This window comes from Monodon monoceros, unplaced genomic scaffold (assembly GCF_005190385.1).
Source record: "Monodon monoceros isolate NGI ecotype Baffin Bay Population unplaced genomic scaffold, NGI_Narwhal_1 Super_Scaffold_18, whole genome shotgun sequence".
Taxonomy (NCBI): domain Eukaryota; kingdom Metazoa; phylum Chordata; class Mammalia; order Artiodactyla; family Monodontidae; genus Monodon; species Monodon monoceros.
This window is the reverse complement of record NW_021703774.1, coordinates 76718837-76739697: the sequence shown is the minus strand read 5'-3', so window position 1 is coordinate 76739697 and position 20861 is coordinate 76718837. Positions and strand designations below refer to the sequence as shown.

The window sequence follows — 20861 nt, the reverse complement described above, 5'->3', positions numbered from 1 at the left end:
TGTATAGTTCAAAAATGTATTCCAATTAAACTATTTAATAGAGTCTTGGCTTTTCCTCTAGCCCCATTTCACCACCATATGTATCCAATAATTCCACACTCATTTCCCCCCATCAGCATAAAAAGGGACTCAGTGAATAAGTGTGACATTTTGGTCTGAAAGTTCAGTTTCTCTTAAACCATTGTTTCCCACATGTCAATAATAAGTCTTCAGATCAATAAATTTTCAATAGAAGCACCATGAAACCTGCTATGCTGTACACCTTAGCAATGCAGGCTCCCCTGCCGCTTCCCCATGCATGCACCTGCCCAGTGGGTCCACATGCTGGTGAAATGCAGGTAGCCATCCACAACTATCACTCCACATCTGTATCCACGCACATTTCAGGTGGCTGTGCTCCAAGATTTAATCAGATAGTGACCCTGCCTACCTGAGCCACAGTGCCACCAAGTGACCTCATTCATTGTTCATTAAGTACTTCCTGGGTTCCGGGCCCTGGAGTAGATTTTGGGGACACAGCAGTGAACACAATGTCGCCACCAATGCTTGCTCTCAGGAACTGGCAATATCCCTGCCCACCGTCTCGTACCAGCCTCTGTGATACAAACCCCTGCTTAGCTAGAGCTTGGAGAGTCAACACATAAAGCAAAGGCAGATGAGCAAGAAGCCACCTCAGAAATAAATAGGGTCAAGTAAGTGTCTTTGCATGACACGTTTTCATTTATAAAGCATGTTTATATATTAAATATATTAAATGCATTTACAAATGCATATATTGGGGCTTCCCTGGTGGCGCAGTGGTTGAGAGTCCGCCTGCCGATGCAGGGGACACGGGTTCGTGCCCCGGTCTGGGAGGATCCCACATGCCACGGAGCAGCTGGGCCCGTGAGCCATGGCTGCCGAGCCTGCGCGTCCGGAGCCTGAGCTCCACAGCGGGAGAGGCCACAACAGTGAGAGGCCCGCGTACCGCAAAAAATAATAATAATAATAATAAATGCATATATTAAATAAAGCATGTTATATATTAAATTCTTCACAAAAAAGAATTATCCCTCTTTGGGGTGAGGAAATGGACTCAAGAGTAGAAGTAACTTGCCAAGGGTATATAGAGGGTTAGTGGCCATCAAAGACGAAGGCCCAGATTTCCTGACTTCCCTAAACCTCTGCCCTCTTAAGGGCCACGAGGGCATCAAAGCCACAGTGACACCCTGAATACATATGGACCCTGCTTCTATGACAGCATTATGAGGAGCAAGTCGCTTCATACGAAGGGCTTCCATTTCTCCTCCACTTATTAAAAAAAGAGATGGAAATTCTGGATCCCTTGCCTCCCCGGATCCCCGTGAAGATGTATGGTCTAATCATGTTCTGAATAATTATTAATCAGAACAGCAATATTTCCTGTCCCCGGTGCATTTTCTTCTCAGTTACATAAGGGGAATGAAGACAGTGATGACGTTGATGATGACAATGACAGTTAGCATGTACTGAGGGCTCACTGTGTTTTTAAATGCATTATCTCATTTAATCCTCACAAGAATTTTATTATATTCTCCCACTATACAGATGAGAAAACTAAATGTCAGAAAGGATGAGGGACTTGGCCAAGGTCACCAAGCTAGGCAAGAACGGTGATAAGAGCCTAACCCAAGTTGCCTCACTCCAGAGCCGCTGCTTTTAATCACCATCTCCATCTTAACACCTGAGGGAGTTCAGTAATTCAGCTTACAAAACCTAATTTAGTGTGCAAACTGCTAGAACCTCCCTGAGAAGGGAGTATAATATAATGTGTTATCAAGTCCCAGAAGGGGCTCCTACATCACAAAGCCCCAAATTCAAAAGCTAGAACTCTATTAATGGCAATCATTTGACAGAACAGAAGGAGCTCCATCTGTAATTTTGATCCCTGTCACTTTGGGGCAAGAGGAGGGTGGAGAGGAAAACTCACAAAGTGTCTGACATTTTGGGAAGCTTTCACTTGGGTATCCAGGTGCATGGGTGCTGTGCCTTGGGAGAGCCAGTGGTTAAACTGAGAAAAGGAGTTGAAATCCACCCATGGGCCATCTGTACACATGGCCACAGGCTTCCCAACCTGAGCTGCAAGAGAAGGGAGATTAGAAACTGGATGAGAAGCACAAAGCGATGGAAGGAAAAAGTCCACTTCGCCCATGCACTTGAGATGGGTGTGGCTCCACATCAGCAAAAAAGGAGAGAGCACAAGTTACAAGATTCAGAGGGGCTTGCGGCAGCTCCCTCCCCACTGTCAGACCTGAGCGACTTATCCCCATTGTCGGGAGCTAAGTTGTTTCTCACCTACAAACTAGAATAAGAAAACCGATGAGGCTGCCATGAGTAATAAATGAAATTATTATGAAGATCTCCAAATCCCAAGGGCTACATGAACGCTTAGTGATAGAAATAATCATTTCACCACCATTACGTAACCTTGCTTTTGGGAAGGGAGAGAGAATTTGGGGTGCCAGGTGAAATGCTGCCTCTGAAACCTGCTTATTTGCACAAGTGGTGATGCCTTGGTTATTTACGGAGCTACCCAGTTCTCTTCATTCCAGGAGAGTCGGTGTAACTCGTGGCTTGGCTTGGGGCCAGATGTGCTATATTCAGTTCAGCTCCCATTCCCTCCCCGGCGCTGCCTCTAAGCAGAGGCCTTGCCCAGGGCTTTACCTTGCTGCTTTTGCATGGTGGTGAAATCTTCAAAGGTGAGTGTGCGCACAGGGGGTCTCCAGAATGCATAAGTCTCCATGATGGCTTCCAGTCCGGTTCTACACAGAGAAAAGCCAGCAAAGGAAGTTGTAAATAATCCCAAGAAATGCATGGACTTTAAAAAAAAACATCCTTAAGTGGTTTGTCTGAGAAGCGGTATATGCATAGACACTGAGCGATACCACCACCAGGGTAAATTAGTCTGGAAGAGCACAGGTACAGATGCCACTGGATTGCAAGAAAAAGAAGAAATTAACCCAATTCAGATTATCTGCAAGCAAGTCAGAGCTATGATGGAATTTCACTCCAACCTTTCTTCAGAGAAGGTTTGGTCTGCATGAAAAAAAAATGTTAAGTGTGTTAAAGGTCAAGGTCACTGGTAGCATGAATAGAGTTGAGCAGGGAAGCACTGACCATTCCTCTAGCACAGAATGATGTGATCATCATTACCACAACACATTGACACAGCCCGTCCCAGAGTCCACTCCACCACCGGGTATGTGGAGTCAATGAAACTGTCATATTACTGCGCCTTGAAAGGCTTCTTAAATCCTCTTAAACAGAGACAAGCACCATAACAGAAATAGGAGAGGTAAGCACTCAAATATACTTGAGTTTCTGCTGCAACAAGAAATACCTACCTGAAGGCACAAAGAGGGTTTGGTCCCGGAAATTATACCTCAAACAAAAAGACCAATACATTTCTGCAAATGTTTATCTGTATTTCGTAATATAATAACCAAACTGGTCTTTGAGAGTCATGTACTTGGGACTTTAGGAAACATCCAGTATTTTACCAATGTATTACTTTAAGGCTTCTGTTTCATTGACACTAGAAATCCCATTAATTGAACTATGTGCACACTGCCTAATTTATCCTTCAATAAATTCTCTCTATCATATATATGTATATATATATATATATGAGATGTTGATGAACATTGTTTTAACATAATTATCCAGGCTATCTGGATTATCTTAGACATATTCTCGCTGATATTCTGTATCCTCAAAACAGAATATTGGTTGGTGCCTTGTTTGAAGCTTTGAACACAGCTTCTGATTATTGACTCCTCTTTGAAACTAACTGCTTCACTTCTAGCTAAGTGGAAAGAGGGGAAGTTAGGGTAGAGGAAGGTAGGAGAAGGAGGGTGGAGAAGAGTAGGTGGCCTAAGTCCTTTCATTGCAAAGTTGCTGGAAAGTAACATGGTGTCCCTTCCTGGAAAAGACAAGCTTTCCCTCTTGAGATGAAACTTATCCTGCCTGTTCTTCTCCCTAGGTAATACACTTCCAGCATTCTCTTCAGTCTGGCACAGCAAGAATAAAGTGAGAAGCTTTACTTTAAGTGAGAACAAATAGCCCTTCCTTATAAATGACTATAAGGTCCCCTGAGGTTCTTCTGTGATGAGCTGCTGATACACTGATTGGCTCTTTGTGTTGGAAAATTTCCTCTCTGAACTGGCCTTACTTGCACAGTTAACTTTCTAAAGTCTCCCCTGGAATCTTGGAGGCTTTAAATACACCAATGTTGGCAAATTAAACTCTGTATTTTTAGAAGAGGTTGAGAGGAGAGGGTGTTGCATGGTGTTTATTAGCTGTTAATCTGTTAAAAGTAGGAATAGAAGACATTTCCACATAGTCACCCTGCATTAACGCTGAATGCAGTACATGAAACTACTTGTGGGAAGAAAGGGTCCAGGCAATTAGGGAGCTCAGAATAATAAGGGGATAGGCAGATAAAGCCATGCTGAGCCTTGATGGATATAAAAAATAGATAGGCCAGGCTTAGATCTTACTGCCCTGTTTTGGAATGTTGGGGGCTCACCAGAACATCTTAGGATTCCCTTTAATGGCACGGGAGGCTCACTGCAAATGGCAAGGTCTCTATTGTTCCACCTCCTATTCCATTCTTTCCAGCAACATGTACCAGTGATGAGGACAAAATACTAGCTCAAGGACAAAGAACAGTCCTTTCTCATTTCATAATAAAGTGATAGAAGACTGTGAGTTAGCTATAATACACCGATATACTTCCAATGTTATATTTATTAAGGGAATAAAAAATCAATGTTGATTTTATTTTCATAACAGGCAAAAAGACTATGGCAAAGGTATTAATAATTTTATTTAAGTAGTCAACGCTGTATAGGATAGCGACCATTTATCCAAATCTAATGATACCATCTTAGATGGAGAGTTATCCAGCCTCTGTTTGAGTATTTCCCAAGGAAAATATTTTGTTTGGGGACAGATCTGTTAGAAAGTTTTCTTTGACCTTGTGCTGAAGTATCTGAGGTAACTTTTTCCCTCTGGTTCCATTACCAATGGGTAAATGGTAAGAGTGCCAAACACTTTCCACATCCTCATCAGGAAGACCCTCCTTAACTGTTAAGAACACAATGTGTGACACACCACATATGGACACACCCGTGGTCCATCCAGTCCAGGTGTCTTCACAAGAAGGGTCTTTTTGGTGACGAAGTTGGGTGAGGGAGGTGACTACCAAAATCTAACGGCTAAGTCCACACATTCCTTACCACACTTCACTAATCTGTTGTGGATCTCTCTCTCATAGATTCATCCTGGACCTTACTGAATCTATTTATATATTCAGGGTGGATCTCTTTTTTAAGAAATTAATCCTATTTGTTTACTATATGCCACATCTTATTTGTCCTCAAACTCCATTAAGCTTCCTTGGATAGATCTAATTGTTCAGTAGTACTAATTCTATTTATCAGGATTTGGTGAAGTGCCACAGCAAGACAGGTATTAGCTAATTCACTCTCCACCAGGTTTTCCACCTCCCAGTACTTAGCACAATGCCTATACCTTCAATTGATAGGCATTAAATTAATAAGTAAAGGAATTATTTGTATTACTATTTTTATTTATTTAATATTTATTACTATTTTTATTACTGAGTCACAATTTCCTGAACTTTAACCAGCAATCATTTTTTCTAAGCCTAAATCTTAGGAAAACAACTTGATATCAAATCAAGAATCTGAAGACAGAGAGAGTCCTCTAGAACTGGTGACTTTGGAATTGCTTCTACATATAGCTGTTTGTGCCTTTCTTGACTCAGGTCCCAGAGAGGTTTCAGTTTTCCTTTGGTTTCTTCTTTTCTGGTCATGGAATTTCTGACCTTCAACAGAGTCTGAGTTCCCTAGCAGAGGACGGTCATTTATACTCTCATCTTCTCTTATAAGAATCCTTGCCAACCACCTGTTGACATCTTCAGCCACTTGGATGTCTATTCAAAGTTTATACTGAACAATACGTTGTTTACTTATTCATCATCATTGTATCCCAGTCTTATAAAACTTTATCTCAAGGTTCTTAAAAGTGAATTCATTGTCTAACAGATAAAAAAAGTGGTGTTAGGTAACCACACGTCATTAACATATTCCACATGGTGGGCCTCTCTGGGTCTGCTGAACACCAGAGACCTGATGTCATCTCTTAAGTTTCCAATCAAAGATGATCAAATTGGCAAGTGTCCCCCTCTTGCTTACTCTTCCCTGTTTGCTCCAGTGACAACAGAGACCATATCCAAACCCCCTTTGTTAAGTCATTTGGCTGTAATCACCTCTCTGATTTCCAGGCCTCTTCTCTTTAGACTTTTCAGTCTGCTCACTGGCCAAACCAACAGAATGTACTGAAGAGGAGAGAGAAAAGGAAGGAGAGGAAGCAAGCCAAAGAGGTCTTTTGCAAATTGATGATGCCTCGAGATCAACTGATTTGGAAAAATAGCCAAAGTGCAAAGAAATATTCTTCCAACCTTCTCATTCAAAAAAAAAAAAAAAAAAGCTGGGACCATCTTTTTGAAGTTCAGCAAATATATGATAATTATAACAATTACAACTACATTCATGAACCTGTTAGGTAACACTCCAATGCATAGTTTCTGCTTTTTATTTCTCTTGAGATAGAAAATTATTTTTTATGTTTCTTTCATTTATTTTCTTTGTAATTGTGACATCTGACTCTCTTTGCTGGTGATACCGTTAACAACAGGAACCTACGCTAGGAATTGATAAGATCACTGGTTATCTCTCAATAGAAGACAGTCAAGGACTAAGGGAAGTCTACTGAGATGGGGTCTTGAAGTCAAAAAGGGGTTATCCAATCAGGAAAACAATTATGTGCTAGGTTCAAGAGATATAAAGGCAAAAGAGACACAGGGTGTTTACCCTTAAGGAGAATCCTGCTCAACAAAAAGATAACAACATGTAAATGACTAATTTCTGAACTGTGTGATAGATGCTACGCTGGAGATGTGTAGACAATGCCATGAGGCACTGAGCAAGATGTACTGAATATACCTGGAAAACTCAAGGGGGATTCCATAAAAGGCCAGTTATTTAAGGTTAATGTTACAGGGCACTCAGTAGTTTTCCACACAGACAAGAGGCAGAAAGAGCTTTCTTAGTAGAGTTAATAGTATATGCAAAGACGTGGAGGTATGGAAGAGAAGCCATGTTCTAGGAACTGAAAATAGTTCAGGGTGACTGGAGCTCCAGGTGTGAGATGGGGGCTGGGGGTGGGGGGAGGCAGGCGGACACCATGGGTATTTATTCCATGTAAGGCGCTTGGATTTTATCCCATGGGCGATACTATGCCCCTGAACTCCTTTTCTTTCTCCTCCTGTTCCAACATTTGAAAAGACACAAAACCAGAATATACTGTTCTTCCAAATCTAATCACCATGTGTCAACTTTCTAATCCTTTTCCTTAGACTGTCGTTGGTCCACTGAGGTTAGGTCAAACCTTCCACACATCCCTCTCCTTCACTGGATCTGGAATTCGCTCCTACCTTTAGATTCCTCAGGGTTTTTATTGTCCAGAGATATTCTTAAAGACCTCCCAGTGGAGGTCTGCAAATTGGCAAAAGAGCCATCAATTCAAAACTTGGCTTTAGATGTACAATAAATATATCTACCTGCGCTTCCCTGGTGGCGCAGTGGTTGAGAGTCCGCCTGCCGATGCAGGGGACACGGGTTCGTGCCCCGGTCCGGGAAGATCCCACATGCTGCAGAGCAACTAAACCTGTGCGCCACAACTACTGAGCCTGCGCTCTAGAGCCTACGAGCCACAGCTACTGAAGCCCACGCCCTTAGAGCCCGTGCTCCGCAACGAGAGGCCACCACAATGAGACGCCTGAGCCTCACAACGAAGAGCAGCCCCCACTCTCCGCAACTAGAGAAAGCCGGCACACAGCAACGAAGACCCAACACAGCCAAAAAAAAAAAAAAAAATCTACCTGATGAACTGGATGTCACTATGTGCTTTACAATGGTTTGGACGAACGTGTGTCCAATGGACAGATGGTTGGATTGAGTTAAAATTGTTCCCTTGCCCAGTGATTCCCAACTTGGGAACCCTGTCCCCACTCGGAGTCTGAATAGGTAGCGATGGTGGTCCATAAGGAGTTTTCGCTGCCTCAAGAAGTATGATAAAAATCCTTGATAACACAAAGCAGGCTGCCTAAAACATTAAGTTTCTTTGCATTTGACTGGCATGGTCTCACTTTAACTCAGTAATACTAAATCACATAAGGGGCAGATTAGCATAGTGGTTAAGAGCCCAAGGTCAGGAGCCAGACTGCCTGGGTTCCAACTGCAACCCTGCCGCTTACCAGTGCAGCGTTGCCTAGGTGTATAACCTTTTCACGCCTAAAGTCTCCCTACCTGTAAATGGGGATAATGATATTATTCCCTCCTAATTGTAACTTAATAAATGCATATTGATTAAAGACAAAATATTTCAAAACAAGAGAGAAAATACAATGAAAGCGTGAGGACCATTGGTCTAACTCAAGTAAAAGAAATCCCGCCATCTGCTCAGATTGTGATCTGTAACACGAGAAAACACTTTTCCTTCACTGGGATTCAAAGCTGTGTCAGCCCCCTGGCTCTGGATTGAATGTGGAAGGACCTCTACGTTACCTAATTTCATTTCTCATTCTCTCCTCTAAAAACAAAAAAACGTGTCCCTCAAGCCTCTTTAGGCCTCATTATCTTGCAGATATTTCAGATTCCAATATGTTAGCCATTAAACAGACGTCTATCTGTTAGATGACACCATCCCTGGGCAAGAGCCATAGATAATAAAACAACTGCCAACTTTCTCTGGCAAACCCACATGGCCAAGAGGACAATGGTGGAAAAGATTCATGACAGAGGAGGGAGAACAAATAACAAGGCAGAGAAAAATGTTAAATACTGGTTGAAAGACCGTAAGCCAGGGGACATGAAAAACAACGAATGCCTGGATGAATAGGAGGAGTCTGGCAGGATGCTGCTGCCAGAGTCCAGTATGGAGCCAGCTACCTTGAACTGCAGATACGGCAATGCCTGCAGGGGAGTCCAGCACTGATTACTTCCATAGATCTGCTGAATGGCACCCATGCCAGGGATAACAAGAGTATACACAATCTACAGGGGCTAGTGAGACTGCCAGGAGTGAGCAGGATGAGATTGGCTGGAAAAATACAGCCAATGGCTCTAGGGAGAACAAATGAAAATATAGAAATTGAAAGTGAGCGAGATACTTGGAAAGTTGTGCTGGTTGAAGGAAAGCGAGTGGTCAGCTCCTTGGCTCTAAGCTTGCCTTCAGGAGTGACAGGGAAATGGAGGTGGACAAGGGCAAGCTATGCCTATCAGAGGAGTGAGACCTCATTCTCTGGATGTTGTCATTGGCTGGCTTTGCAAATTCTAAAAGCTAATACCTCACTGTACTCAGTTTTACCGTCAGTAAATGGGCAACGCTGTACCGATACCAATCAATGCAGAGGTAAAAATAGAAAACTTGGACCACAGATACTAAATGAAATGATTCTTACTATTATTTGTATATGTATGATTTGATGCCTAGAAATAAATTTACAAGGTTGAACTGTATGAAATTGCTAATATCTTACTATTTTTGACCTACAACTAAGGAAATTTTGTATGTTCAGCTTAATAGCCAGATAAGGGTGTAGACAAGATTTGAGATACTTAGTTATACTAGAGAAATCTACCAACAGATTTATACTAGAGACACACCCTGTACCTTGACTCCCAGAGAAAAGTTGTTTCTTTTGGATCTAAGCAAGGATGATCTGGCCCTGGAGCTAATCTTTTTTCCTCTTCCCTCCTGTTAACTTTCAACACTCTAATTCCTCATCTCACAGTTCTCTTTCTGTCTGCATACTTGTCTTTGCTGGGTGTTGTGAGGAGGGGCTGGACCTTGACAGGAGTTCCCATCGTGCCAAGGAAGTGGCTCTTCACTCTGTGAACGTGGCCTTGGGACGGCAGCTGCTAAAGAGGGGGCACCACAAACAAATCTTTACTCCCAAATACTTTCCCCACAACCAGTAGAGATTCCTTCCTTTGGGTTAAGTCTTAGCCTCGTTAAGCATCCTCTTCCAGCAAGTAAATACATCCATTCCCGTGATGCACCGAATGGCTCCATTTTTAGATCACCATCCCCCGACACATGTAAGGGACACTAGGCACCGGAACGACTGTCACCAGCCACATTCCCAGCAAACAGCAGTGCTTGCTGGAAACGCTCTGAGAATTAGCCTATGAAAAAAACAAGAGGCCCTATTGTTTTTTTAGTGAGGGGCAACCTATTAAAACTACTTTCCCATGTAAACCAACCTCCCCATAATACAGGGCCTGCCACTGACCCTTTCTGACAGTCCCTGCCTTGTGGAATTTGAGTGTCCTTGTTCAAGCCTCCAGGGGAGAACTCCACAGAGACAAAGACACCCTCCCAAAAAGCTTCAGCAACTCCCTGGACTACAGAAGGGCCAGTCCAAGGGGGAACAGTCATGCAGCCATAGCAGTGGCTCCTGGAGCACCAGGCCAGTAAGGAGCATCTGGAGGAAACCATGTCACCTGGGACAATCCCCCTTGCAGTTGTTTTAGATACTATGGAAGCTGGAAGTACAGGTAAATCCCAAGGTCAAGACAGGATGAAGGTTGCTGACAGAGGAGAACCCAGGGTCACAGAGTCCACGGCACCTCTAAAACAAGTTCATAGAACCTTCACTCCACTTGACAGGTCATAATTTTAATCCTCCCCTCTTTATGTATGTGTTTGCTTCGGAGGAAGTCGCTGGGAATTATATAAAAGTTCCCAAGCTTACTCGGGCTTTCGGTAAAATCTTGGCAGCCACTCCTCACGGGGACAAGGTTTTCACTTTAGATGTGGGCTGAGACCCACAGAGTCTTCTTTCCTTATGCTCATCTGTCCATCCCCTTTCAAGTGCAAGGTCTCTGCAGTGGCAATTCTCCCTCTAGCTGAGTACAATGGGCTCCCCAGGCACGTGGACAGATAGACATCCCGAGGCTGCTTCTCAACCATGAGACTCAGTGCAAAGACTACTGCTTCTCTTCAGCCTCATGCCCTTCATCTTCTCTTTGGAAAGAACTGAACCATTGGGGTGGCCATCACCAAAGATGTAATTTGACCTCTCATTTTGCTACTGAGTGACTTTTCTCAACCAAACCTCACTCTGCTTGGGCTCATCCTCTGCGAGCCCTTCTTTCCAGAGGCTCGTGCCTCTGGAACTTGCTGGGTGTCTTCCTTCTCCAGGGAGCCAGGCAGCACAGACATGCACCCACTGTGCAGAGCCAGCTCAGATGGCCTGAAGGGTGTGCATGCCTAATCTACAGTTAAGCTAGATCAGTGTCTTCCAGCAGCAGTCCATCTCAGATTTGAATCAAAATTGCCCTTAATCTTTCAAACAAAAACTATTTATAGATTCACTCTTTCTTCCTTTCTCAGTTAGTATCTAAAACTAGCTCCCCACTCTTTCTCTACCTGACTCACCCTTGCTTGGGGTAAGGCTTTCTCACTCCCGAGGTCCTGGTTTTTAACTTCTCTGCCACTTGTCAACTCTGTTCAATGTTTTGTAACTAAATGAATGATTATTATTTTACTTTATATACCTGGCACTACAGGAAAAGAAATCTAAGAACAGGAAGCTGAAAAAGGTAGAGTTCTTTCTTCAAAGGTCTTCATTCTAGCAGGGGCCAGACAGAACCCAGGAACACAGACCACAAGACAAAACTTACTGTCAGGCCGAGGGAATCTATCTTCCCCCAGGAACAAGAAGGTGTTACTGTCTTCTCCTTATAGGAGGAATCTCCCACAGGTAATGCTGGATATTGCACCATGGGGCTAAGCCTGTTAAAGGTAAATATATATTGACCCTTCCACCCAAAACTACATTTGGGCCACATAATTTCTGAGAAGTCTAGAAGGAAGAACAATTTAGACATAAACAATTTCCCTCCCATTGCAGAGACAATGTCTGGAAGCAAAATCTGTCAGTGTTTCCACTCCAAAAGAACCATATGTTTACCACTCTTCTCTGTAACATGAACATATACACACACACACACACACACACACACACACACACACACACACTTTGGTGGAGACTTCTAATGAGGGACATAATTACATGGGAATGAAAAGTAGCAGCTCCATAAGTAAAGGCTGAAGGGTGGTGACCTTCTCACACTGTAGCGTGAGAATGACACTTCTTAAAGAATCAGGAGGAACTATGATGGGCTCCGATGATGGTGATATCACAGAGCTGACACAGTGAACTCACTAGGACTCCTGTTGGGGTTCTGCATGGCCCAATGCATATCATCCCTTGTCCTCATTTGAACTCAGAATAAACTTCCAAGAAAGACCTAGGAGACTGATGTAGTAGAGAACAAAATACCAGTTTTATTATTGATAAAAAGCGTCTGGAGACTATAACATAGGTGTGAAGGCTGGAGTGAGCTAGAACTCCCTGAAATAAGCTGACTTCCCAGAACTGCAGGCCTCCTCTGCTGGGCTGACCACACAGTGGGAAGAGCCCAGATGGTACACTTTCTGCAGACAAGCGGGTCCTAAAGAGTTCCAGACTCAGCAGTCACATCAGTCACCTTGGTTCCCACTGAGGGGAAGGAGAAAGTGATGGGGCTAGAAGCCAGGAATACTTCTCATGGATATCTCTTTTCATTCAAATAAGAACGGGGACTAAGTGTCCTGGCCACAGCTGCCTCAAGTTCTTCTCGACACTCAGAGGGCACTGTTGTGAACCCAGCCAGCTTCTGATTGCCCTGCAGTGAGAGGCTTGCAGGATGAGAGAGACTCATGAGAGGCATTTCAAGAGAGTGCAGTGGGCGGCTGTGTCCTCCCCAGCTTTCCTCTCGTACTCTCTTCTGGAGCCTCGGGATCACACTGGCATGGATTGAGATCGACAAACCTGAACGTGTTTTGGTTTGAGGTTTGGCAATTTCTGTAACTCCAAAGTATTCCACAAATGTTTTGTGTTCTACAAAACCAAAAAATATTGGCCAAGCACTTTCCCCCCTAATTTTTAAGCTCATGTGTTTTTCAAGGAAATGTAATCCGTATGTTTGGGGTACATTTCTATGCAACTCATCAAACCATGCTCGTCTGTACGAGTCATTTGATGTCTAAAATGCATGGGGAAAATCACAGAGTTATGAGAAGAACCGTGTTAGCACAAGCAGGGCCAGCGATGGGGCACTGGTGGGCACTGCTGGGAAGGTGGTGAACTAACTGGATTCTGGTTTTGGCACAGGCCACCTCTTCCCAAAGATTTATAAATAATCCTCAGCCATCAATTTTCCCATCTGCAAAATGGCATTAATCATTCTTGCCCTCATCCTGCAGGCCGCTAGTGCGAGTTAAAGTGTGATTATCAGGTAATTTTGAGCTTTTTAAAGAGAAAATATAAGGGCTTCAATACTTGTCCCAACAAGTTGATTTTAGTCTAGCTTCCCAGAGTGCTGGAGGATGAAAATGGCTTCTACCTGCCCTAATTCATCCTTGTCCCTTCATGACACAGGTGACTTCAGTCTCCTCATATCACAGTTTCACCTGCTAGGGACGTTCAGCCTGACTTCCTGTCCTTGACTATGGAACCCTTTTTTGGGATATAGGAAGTAAATGACACAGTCATGGGGAAGAGTCTACACAGACAGAGAATATAGGTTGATTTATGTGGAAAAGAGAAGGTTCTGGCTACTTGAGTAGGATCTTTAAGTGGATGAAGGGGGTTTAGAGAAAGAGCTCTATTCTCGATATCTGTTGAAGATAAAATAAGTCAAGTTTAAACTGTTAGCATGATAAAGCACAAAGCGCACAGACTTTGACATCAGATGGACTTGGGTTTTCATCCCTTCTTCAATTTACTGTGTGACACTAGGAAAGCTGCTTAAACTCTTGGAGCCTGTTTCCTCATTTGTAAAATACAGGTTGCTTTAAAGATTAGAAAGAATGTAAGTAAAAGGTCTGGAACACAGCAAGTGTTCAATCACAAATAACTTCTATAATTACTGATATTACTTAAAACAGCCTGAAGATTTAATAGGACATAATGAAGAATTTCCATGCGATCAGAAATAAATAAGGCACTGACATGGGCTAATGAAGATCCATAGTTTTGCTTTCCTGGAGTTCTTACAAAGAAGAGCAGCCCACCAGGCAGGACAGGCAAGTAACTGTCTGTCCTGAGCAGTAAGATATTCACCAGCCTTAAGGCAGACACAGGCCAGGGCCAAATGATGTGTCAAGGTCCTTTCTAGCCCAGTGAGAGGACAGAAGAACCTTGGGACTTTAACTGAGCTGTCATCACAATTTCCTAACCAGAGACAAATGCTTCAAGACACAAGGTCTTAATCTCAAGATTAAAGCGTGGCTCCAATTCCCAGCGCAAGCTCTAATGCTGGTCAATACAGCCACTCTATTCCAATTTTCTGTTCTAAGTCATGCCTCTGAAAAACAAGGAATCCAATGGGATGACAAAGCAAAGAAAAAAGAGACAAAAAGAAAGCAGTCTTTGGAGTGCCAAGAATAAAATAAACAAATACTAAATGCCACTGGAGATGCAGAAGGAAAGAAAAAGAAAGTAGTTGGATAACTAAAGTCAGTAGGGTTGGTCTCTGGAGACAGATGGTGATGTCTAGAGTGGAAATTCTTAACTTTTGGTCATAGACATTTTTGAAAATTTGAAGAAAGCTGTAAACCTCTCCCCAGAAAAATGCACACGGCTCATCCACACACACGTTTCCTTTCAATATCTGGGAACTCACAGAACTCCTGAAACGCACGCGTGAACCCCAAGCTAAAGATCTTAAACACCCTAGTCTTTATGAAAGGCCAGCTTCTATTTGAGCTCCTTATCACTAACAAGTTCCTCAATAAGCCCAGAAGGCAGAGCCCTGAAAAGGAGGCAACAGGAAATGGCTCACAGGCATGTTTTGTGACCTGGACATGGAATAGAAACTAATTGGGAGGAAGAGGACTGTCTATCTGAAATGGAAGGAATAAGTATTGGCTTCTTCATTGGCTAAAATTTGAAAACAAAGGCCTCTTATTTTAAACAAAGAGTCATTAACTGGAAAGCATTCAGCCTGGAGTCCATATGCCTGAGGCTATACGACTAACCAGTTGCTTGACCTAGAAAATAATACTCAATTTTGTCATCTTCAAGCCAGAAGTTCAAGTGAATTTTACTTACTCAATAGATGTGACGTTAAAAAATTCTGAGGAAAATAAAATTTTTAAGAAATCTAAGTGTATTTTAAATATGATAAAAGTTTCATAAAAAGTGCTTTCATAAATCATTTTGTAAAGAAAATGATCACTACACGCATCTGAGTTTTAGCATAAACTAGGTTCTAATATAATGTGCTACACAGTTCACGAAGTGATTCTAAATATAATATTAGATAGTTTATCTGAAAACTCTTGAAGAGAAAATAGCAAAGATAAATCCTGACAAACTGTGTCATTCAGATGTAAAAAAAAAGGCCCCCAAATTAGGAAAATGTCTGAACATTAAAGTAAATAGTTATTGCAAGGTCTACACACTTACAGGACACATGTGTCATATTTGCTGTTTCAGTATAGTTTATATAAAATGAAATTTTCTGATTGAATAATCTTCGATGTATCTGCTTTCCCTGCCGATTTCAGCTCTCTCCTAACTCTCTGTGAATAACAGATTTTAATTTTATCGATGAAGAATGAGACAGGAAGGATTTAGACAGAAGCAGAGTTAACCAGAAAAATACCACAGTCCCTAAGGCTATTTACAACAGGCGCAAATAGTCCTACAAACCTCACCAATTCCTAAGAGTTCCACAGTATAACAACCTAATCATAATGATGATGCTGGGTCATCAAGAAAGAGTGTTCTATAAACTCTCTTTACTAAGGCAGAAAACATCTAGTAGAGTTTGGAAATATTTCCTAGGAGAAAAATGGTCAATTTTTAAACGAAGTTTTAGATCTTATAGGGAATACTTTTCTGAAAAATTTTATTTGTCCACAATTCCTTTTTTCCTGATAATGAAAAATAAAGGAGATATTACTATAGTTGCTGTAGCCACCTATAGACACTTATCAGAAAAAGTTGCAATCTTTTAATGACAATAAATCACTCTCAAATTTGTTTTAAGTGACTAAATTACCAAGTATGATGCAGGGAGAAAAACACCATGAGGGATTCAATCTGATGATTTACCGTGTGTTAACAAAGAATTTGGAGAGTTCAACCTCTGGGGGGCAGCTTTTTGATTCCTGGATCAACTACCCATTTCTCTTTGCCTGCGGCAGCACAGTTGCCTAGCATGCAAACGTTCTCCAAAAAACCAGAGCCAGAAGCCACCAATGGGGCTTGGAAAAAAGAATGTCATATAGAAAAGAAAGGTCAGTGAGTCTCTTGCCCAGTTTGCTCACCTGTTTCTTCCAGAATCTCTGAATCCTTTAGCAAAAGGGTTTCTGTCAATTTTTAATCTGGTGATCTGGAAACAAACAAAAAAAGCATGAATTGTATTTATATTAACTGACTTCTTTATTGGTTGCGCCTAGAACGTTAATAAAAATCACTCTGTTAACAACAGCTGTTGTTTTTATTTAGTTTCCTCTTAGTTTGAGATTTAGATTGAAGTTGATACAGGACTTGGTCCTGGCACACAGACGTCTGACCCATCTGACCCACATCTCCCTAAAAACCAAGGTTTTCCCAGTATGCGACTCTGTAAGCTCTCTTCTGCTCACCATCCTTGCCCCAAAATGGTGATAAATCACTTGCCAGACAAACAAAGGTATCGAAATGGAAAATTGGACAGTGGTCAGATCCATAGTGCATGACACACAGGAGACAGATGAAACATGCTTGTTGAATGAATGAGTAAATGAATGAGTGAGCAAGTGAGTGAAGAACGAATGAATGGGTTCAGTCAATCCAATCAGGTGCAATCAGGTCACCAGACAACCTGCCTCAGCCTGAAAGAACCAAATAGTTGACTGCATTTCCCATTTCACTTAAGTTGTGCCTTTCTTGCCGCTAGGGGTTGTTCATTTGATGACCTAAAAGGGCTTGTAAAAAGACACAAAAAAGTAGCTGGACTTTTGTCAAGGTTGCATCCAAAGAAAAATCTACAAATGTGGGACGGGATGGGGCAGGACACAGTGCAACTCACCCAGTCTCCAAGTCCCACAAGCCACTCAGAAGAAACAAAGCAGCAGCATCATAAGGCTAATCAAATCCAGTGCAAACAGTTGTGTGACCTCGGTTGGATGGGTCCTTAGTAGATATCTGGTTCGACCTCCGCTCAGTGCAAGAGTCCCTCTCTATTGTATCCTATCCTAGTCCCCTCCCACTCTCGCCTCCAGACTAGAATGGCCTGACCAACGAATTCCATCTGCGCTCTTGTGTTTCCGCCTTTAGCCTTTGTCATGGGAGGCATTTGGATACCTTCTGTCTGAACCTGATGTTAATGACTCGCTACATTCAAGCGATAGAGACTTAGAGGTGGGGGTTAAGGAGCTCGGGAAAGGAGGAAAGTCACTCTCAATAGAAAGTAATTCTAAAAAGAAGGGGATCTCATTTTCAAGACCATCTTCCCATTTCTGATCACTGTAGAATTCATCACTAGGACGGCTGAAGTTGTTTCTTGTGTTGCAAATCTTTCCAAGTCCCTCTTCTGTCTCACTTCGTCAGAGTGGAATTTCCCAAAGCCACATTCTAAAGGTCTTTAAAACGCAATGTGAGATTCTGACAGACTCTGACTTGAAAGTACCAAAGTTTTTCTTCCCCCCTAAATGTCCTTTGCCTCTAGAGTGGCACACTAATAATGTAGCACTCCCAATGAAGCAAAGCAATTTTACATCTATTTTATAGACCAGAGCAGGAGCCTGAAGCTTTGGCTTTCTAAAGTCTAGCGTCTGCCCTGTGAATATTGTATTGAGTTTAAAGACTGTCACTGCTTTTCTGTTGTTGACTTAAAATCAGTTCTTTCTTCCTCCATAATCCACAGCAATAAACCACACACCATATTTTCTTTTCAAGTTGGGGTTATAATATTTTATTTTCTCCTTCAAGTTGGCTTATCCTGTCTGACTCATTTATGATAGGAGTTTCTGATATATGATTGTGCTGCTATGTTTTGGGGGCACAGACCCCTGTAAATATAACGACCTTCTATTTCACGGTCCTGGGAGAAATGGTTGAAAACCAGTTCCCCACAGCTCCCTGTATCACAGGCCAAGGAGTCTGCATGGAGATTTAATAGACAAATGACACCAAATGTTAGGAAACACAACACCTCTCTACTTGTTTCAAAGCTTTTATTGTGGGATTTGGACCGCTTTATGAAGAGTGTGACTGTGCTACTCATTATTCATTTATTATCAAGTGTCTTTTGTGTGCAAAGCAATGTGACAGGTAGCACAGGTGACAGCGTGGCAGACAGTCAGTATACGGCTGTGTATCATCCCCCCCAAGAAGTTTATAATTGAGGAGAAAAAAGAAGACATACATATTAATAATTACAATGTAAAACAGAAAGTGATAAGGTTTGAAATAAAGGTAAAGTGCCCCAAGAGCTTAGAGGAAGCAGTAATTGCTCCGAGCTGAAAGGCTCTGGGGTTTCACTTTAGTGGAAGCACGTGAGCCAAGCTGGGAAGGGTGCATAGGATTTTAATGAAAACTGCAAAAAGGGGAGAAAGGAACAAGGGAAGCATTTCAGAAGAAAGGTCCTATGTAAGCCATAGAATTGAAGTGGGAAGGAATGAAGCATTTTTGAGAAACACTGAAGATTCCAATTTGACCAGAGCACAGGGTACAGGAAGAGAAGCAGTGAGAAAGAAAGCTGAGATGCTGGCCTGAGGCCACATCATGAAAAGCCTTTACTACCCTGCAACATTTAGATACCTTATAGGTAGAAGAGAGCAATTCTAGCTATCCAAACCAAATTATGATCCCAGTTAATGCTTGTGCTGACAACTTAGGCTATATCTACAAATAGCAAGGGTAACAATGAGAGTATTTTGGAGGAATAAATCAATGTATTCACAACCTCAATAATCCTTAGTTTCTAATAGTCCCATGGTTTCCATATCAGGAAACTCCTGGTAGACTCAGTATAGAAAGGGATGCAAATGACAGGTTGCTATCCTACAGGAGACAAGGATGTTGCATAAGGTGAATTCTCATCAGGTAGAAAAAGAAGTAAAAATCCTCCCCTTCCACTCCAGGGGAACATGAGAAGAGAGGAGAGAGACAGAAGAGAAGCAATCAGTTAGACTTACATGTGCCTTAGCTTTCTACTCAAACCAAAATCCAAGGGCGGTGGGGGGAGACTCAGAGGAACACGGGCAGGGTCACCTCCATACACACATGGGGGTGGCTGCACCAGTATAAGTGCTGTAGGAAGAGGCCTGAGTTAGGGTCCCCAAGCCTTCCATGGCCCTTTGGCAGTGGGTCAGGGACTCAGAGGTCCTCACATGCCATGACAGGGAAGGCAGGGTGACTCTGACATAGAGGTGCTACAGTCCAGATAGGAGTCAAACAGAGGCCCTGGATGAGAACTGAGGTGAGGCTGAGTCATTCAGGGAGGCCCAGGAGGTCCAACTGAGGCAACAACACAAAAGCACAAGGTCAGCAGTCTCCTGCCAGTAAAACAAATCAACACAAGGAACCCCAGGACCAGCCCAGACCTGACCCCACCCCAGCAGAGGCCAGTGAGGCCCAGAGAACAGCACAGGGGTCCACAAGCAACCACAGTGAGGGCTCAGAAACCTCACTGCCTCCACCCCTGCCCATGCACCGTACATCTCGAGGCCGTCTGGAGGAGGAGGCGAAGCTCATTTGAATAGTTAGTTTTCAACCCTCCCCTCAATTATATTTATCAACTAGGCTCAAATACGGCGGTCGATCTCTACCTCGTCACCTTAGGCCAGGTCAGTGTCGTATTTTGACTAAACTACTCTAAATACTCTTCAAACTGATCTCCCTTCTTCCACTCTTGTCCCTGTCCAATCTCTTCATTCAGCAACCAAAGCGATCTTGGTTAACGCACCACAGTTGGACGATGTCATTCCTTCAGTGCCTACCACTATGCTCAGAATTCAATCCAAACTCCTTGCCTGGCCTTGCGGGGCCAGCATGCCCTGACCCCTGCCTATCTCTCCATCCCCACCCACCCACCCCTGACTCTGGTCCCCAGGCTCCAGGCAACCTGAGCTGCTCTCAGCGCTGGCATGTGCCAAGCTCTTTTCCTGCTCAGATTCCTCACGTGCACTCTACCTCCAGACTGAAATGCTCTCTTCTGTACTCTTCATATAGCTGACTCCTCATTCTAAGTCTGAATCTAAACGTTATCTCCTGAGAGGCATCTTCCTCGATCCATCCCTCCAAAGTAGGATATTTCTGCCACTCTCTTTAACTACACCCTCTTTAATTCCATCTTTACTCTTAACCCAGTTGGTAATTACACATTTATTTTGTTGTTTCCATATTTACTATGTGTCTCTCCCCCTAGACTACAACCAGGAACCCTGTCTATTTGATATACCATTTTATGAAGCAGAACCGAATATGACATGCTATTCATGCTCAATGAATATTTGTTCAGTGAATGCATGGAGTGAGGGAGTAAATGAAGGAGTGAGCATGCGGGAAACAGAAATCACCAGTCCCAAAGCCATCACAAGCCTTAGAGGATACAAATCAAACAACTCCCCCAATCCCATTTGCTTTCACTGTAGGCATTACAGACAAAAGTCTTGAATGTCTTTCCAGTCAGAACAAGGTCTATTAG

At 42.8% G+C, this 20861-nt stretch overlaps 1 protein-coding gene across 1 annotated transcript in view; it reads right to left on the bottom strand.

Annotated features, from left to right (window-relative positions):
- Positions 1-20861, bottom strand: part of TBX15 (T-box 15) — a 101639-nt gene that overhangs the window by 9289 nt on the left and 71489 nt on the right. The window contains exons 6-7 of the mRNA XM_029229792.1: positions 16495-16559; positions 2683-2780 (exon numbers count right to left, since the gene is read on the bottom strand). Of these exons, the coding sequence (XP_029085625.1) occupies positions 2683-2780; positions 16495-16559 (163 nt within the window). The remainder of the gene's footprint in view (positions 1-2682; positions 2781-16494; positions 16560-20861) is intronic.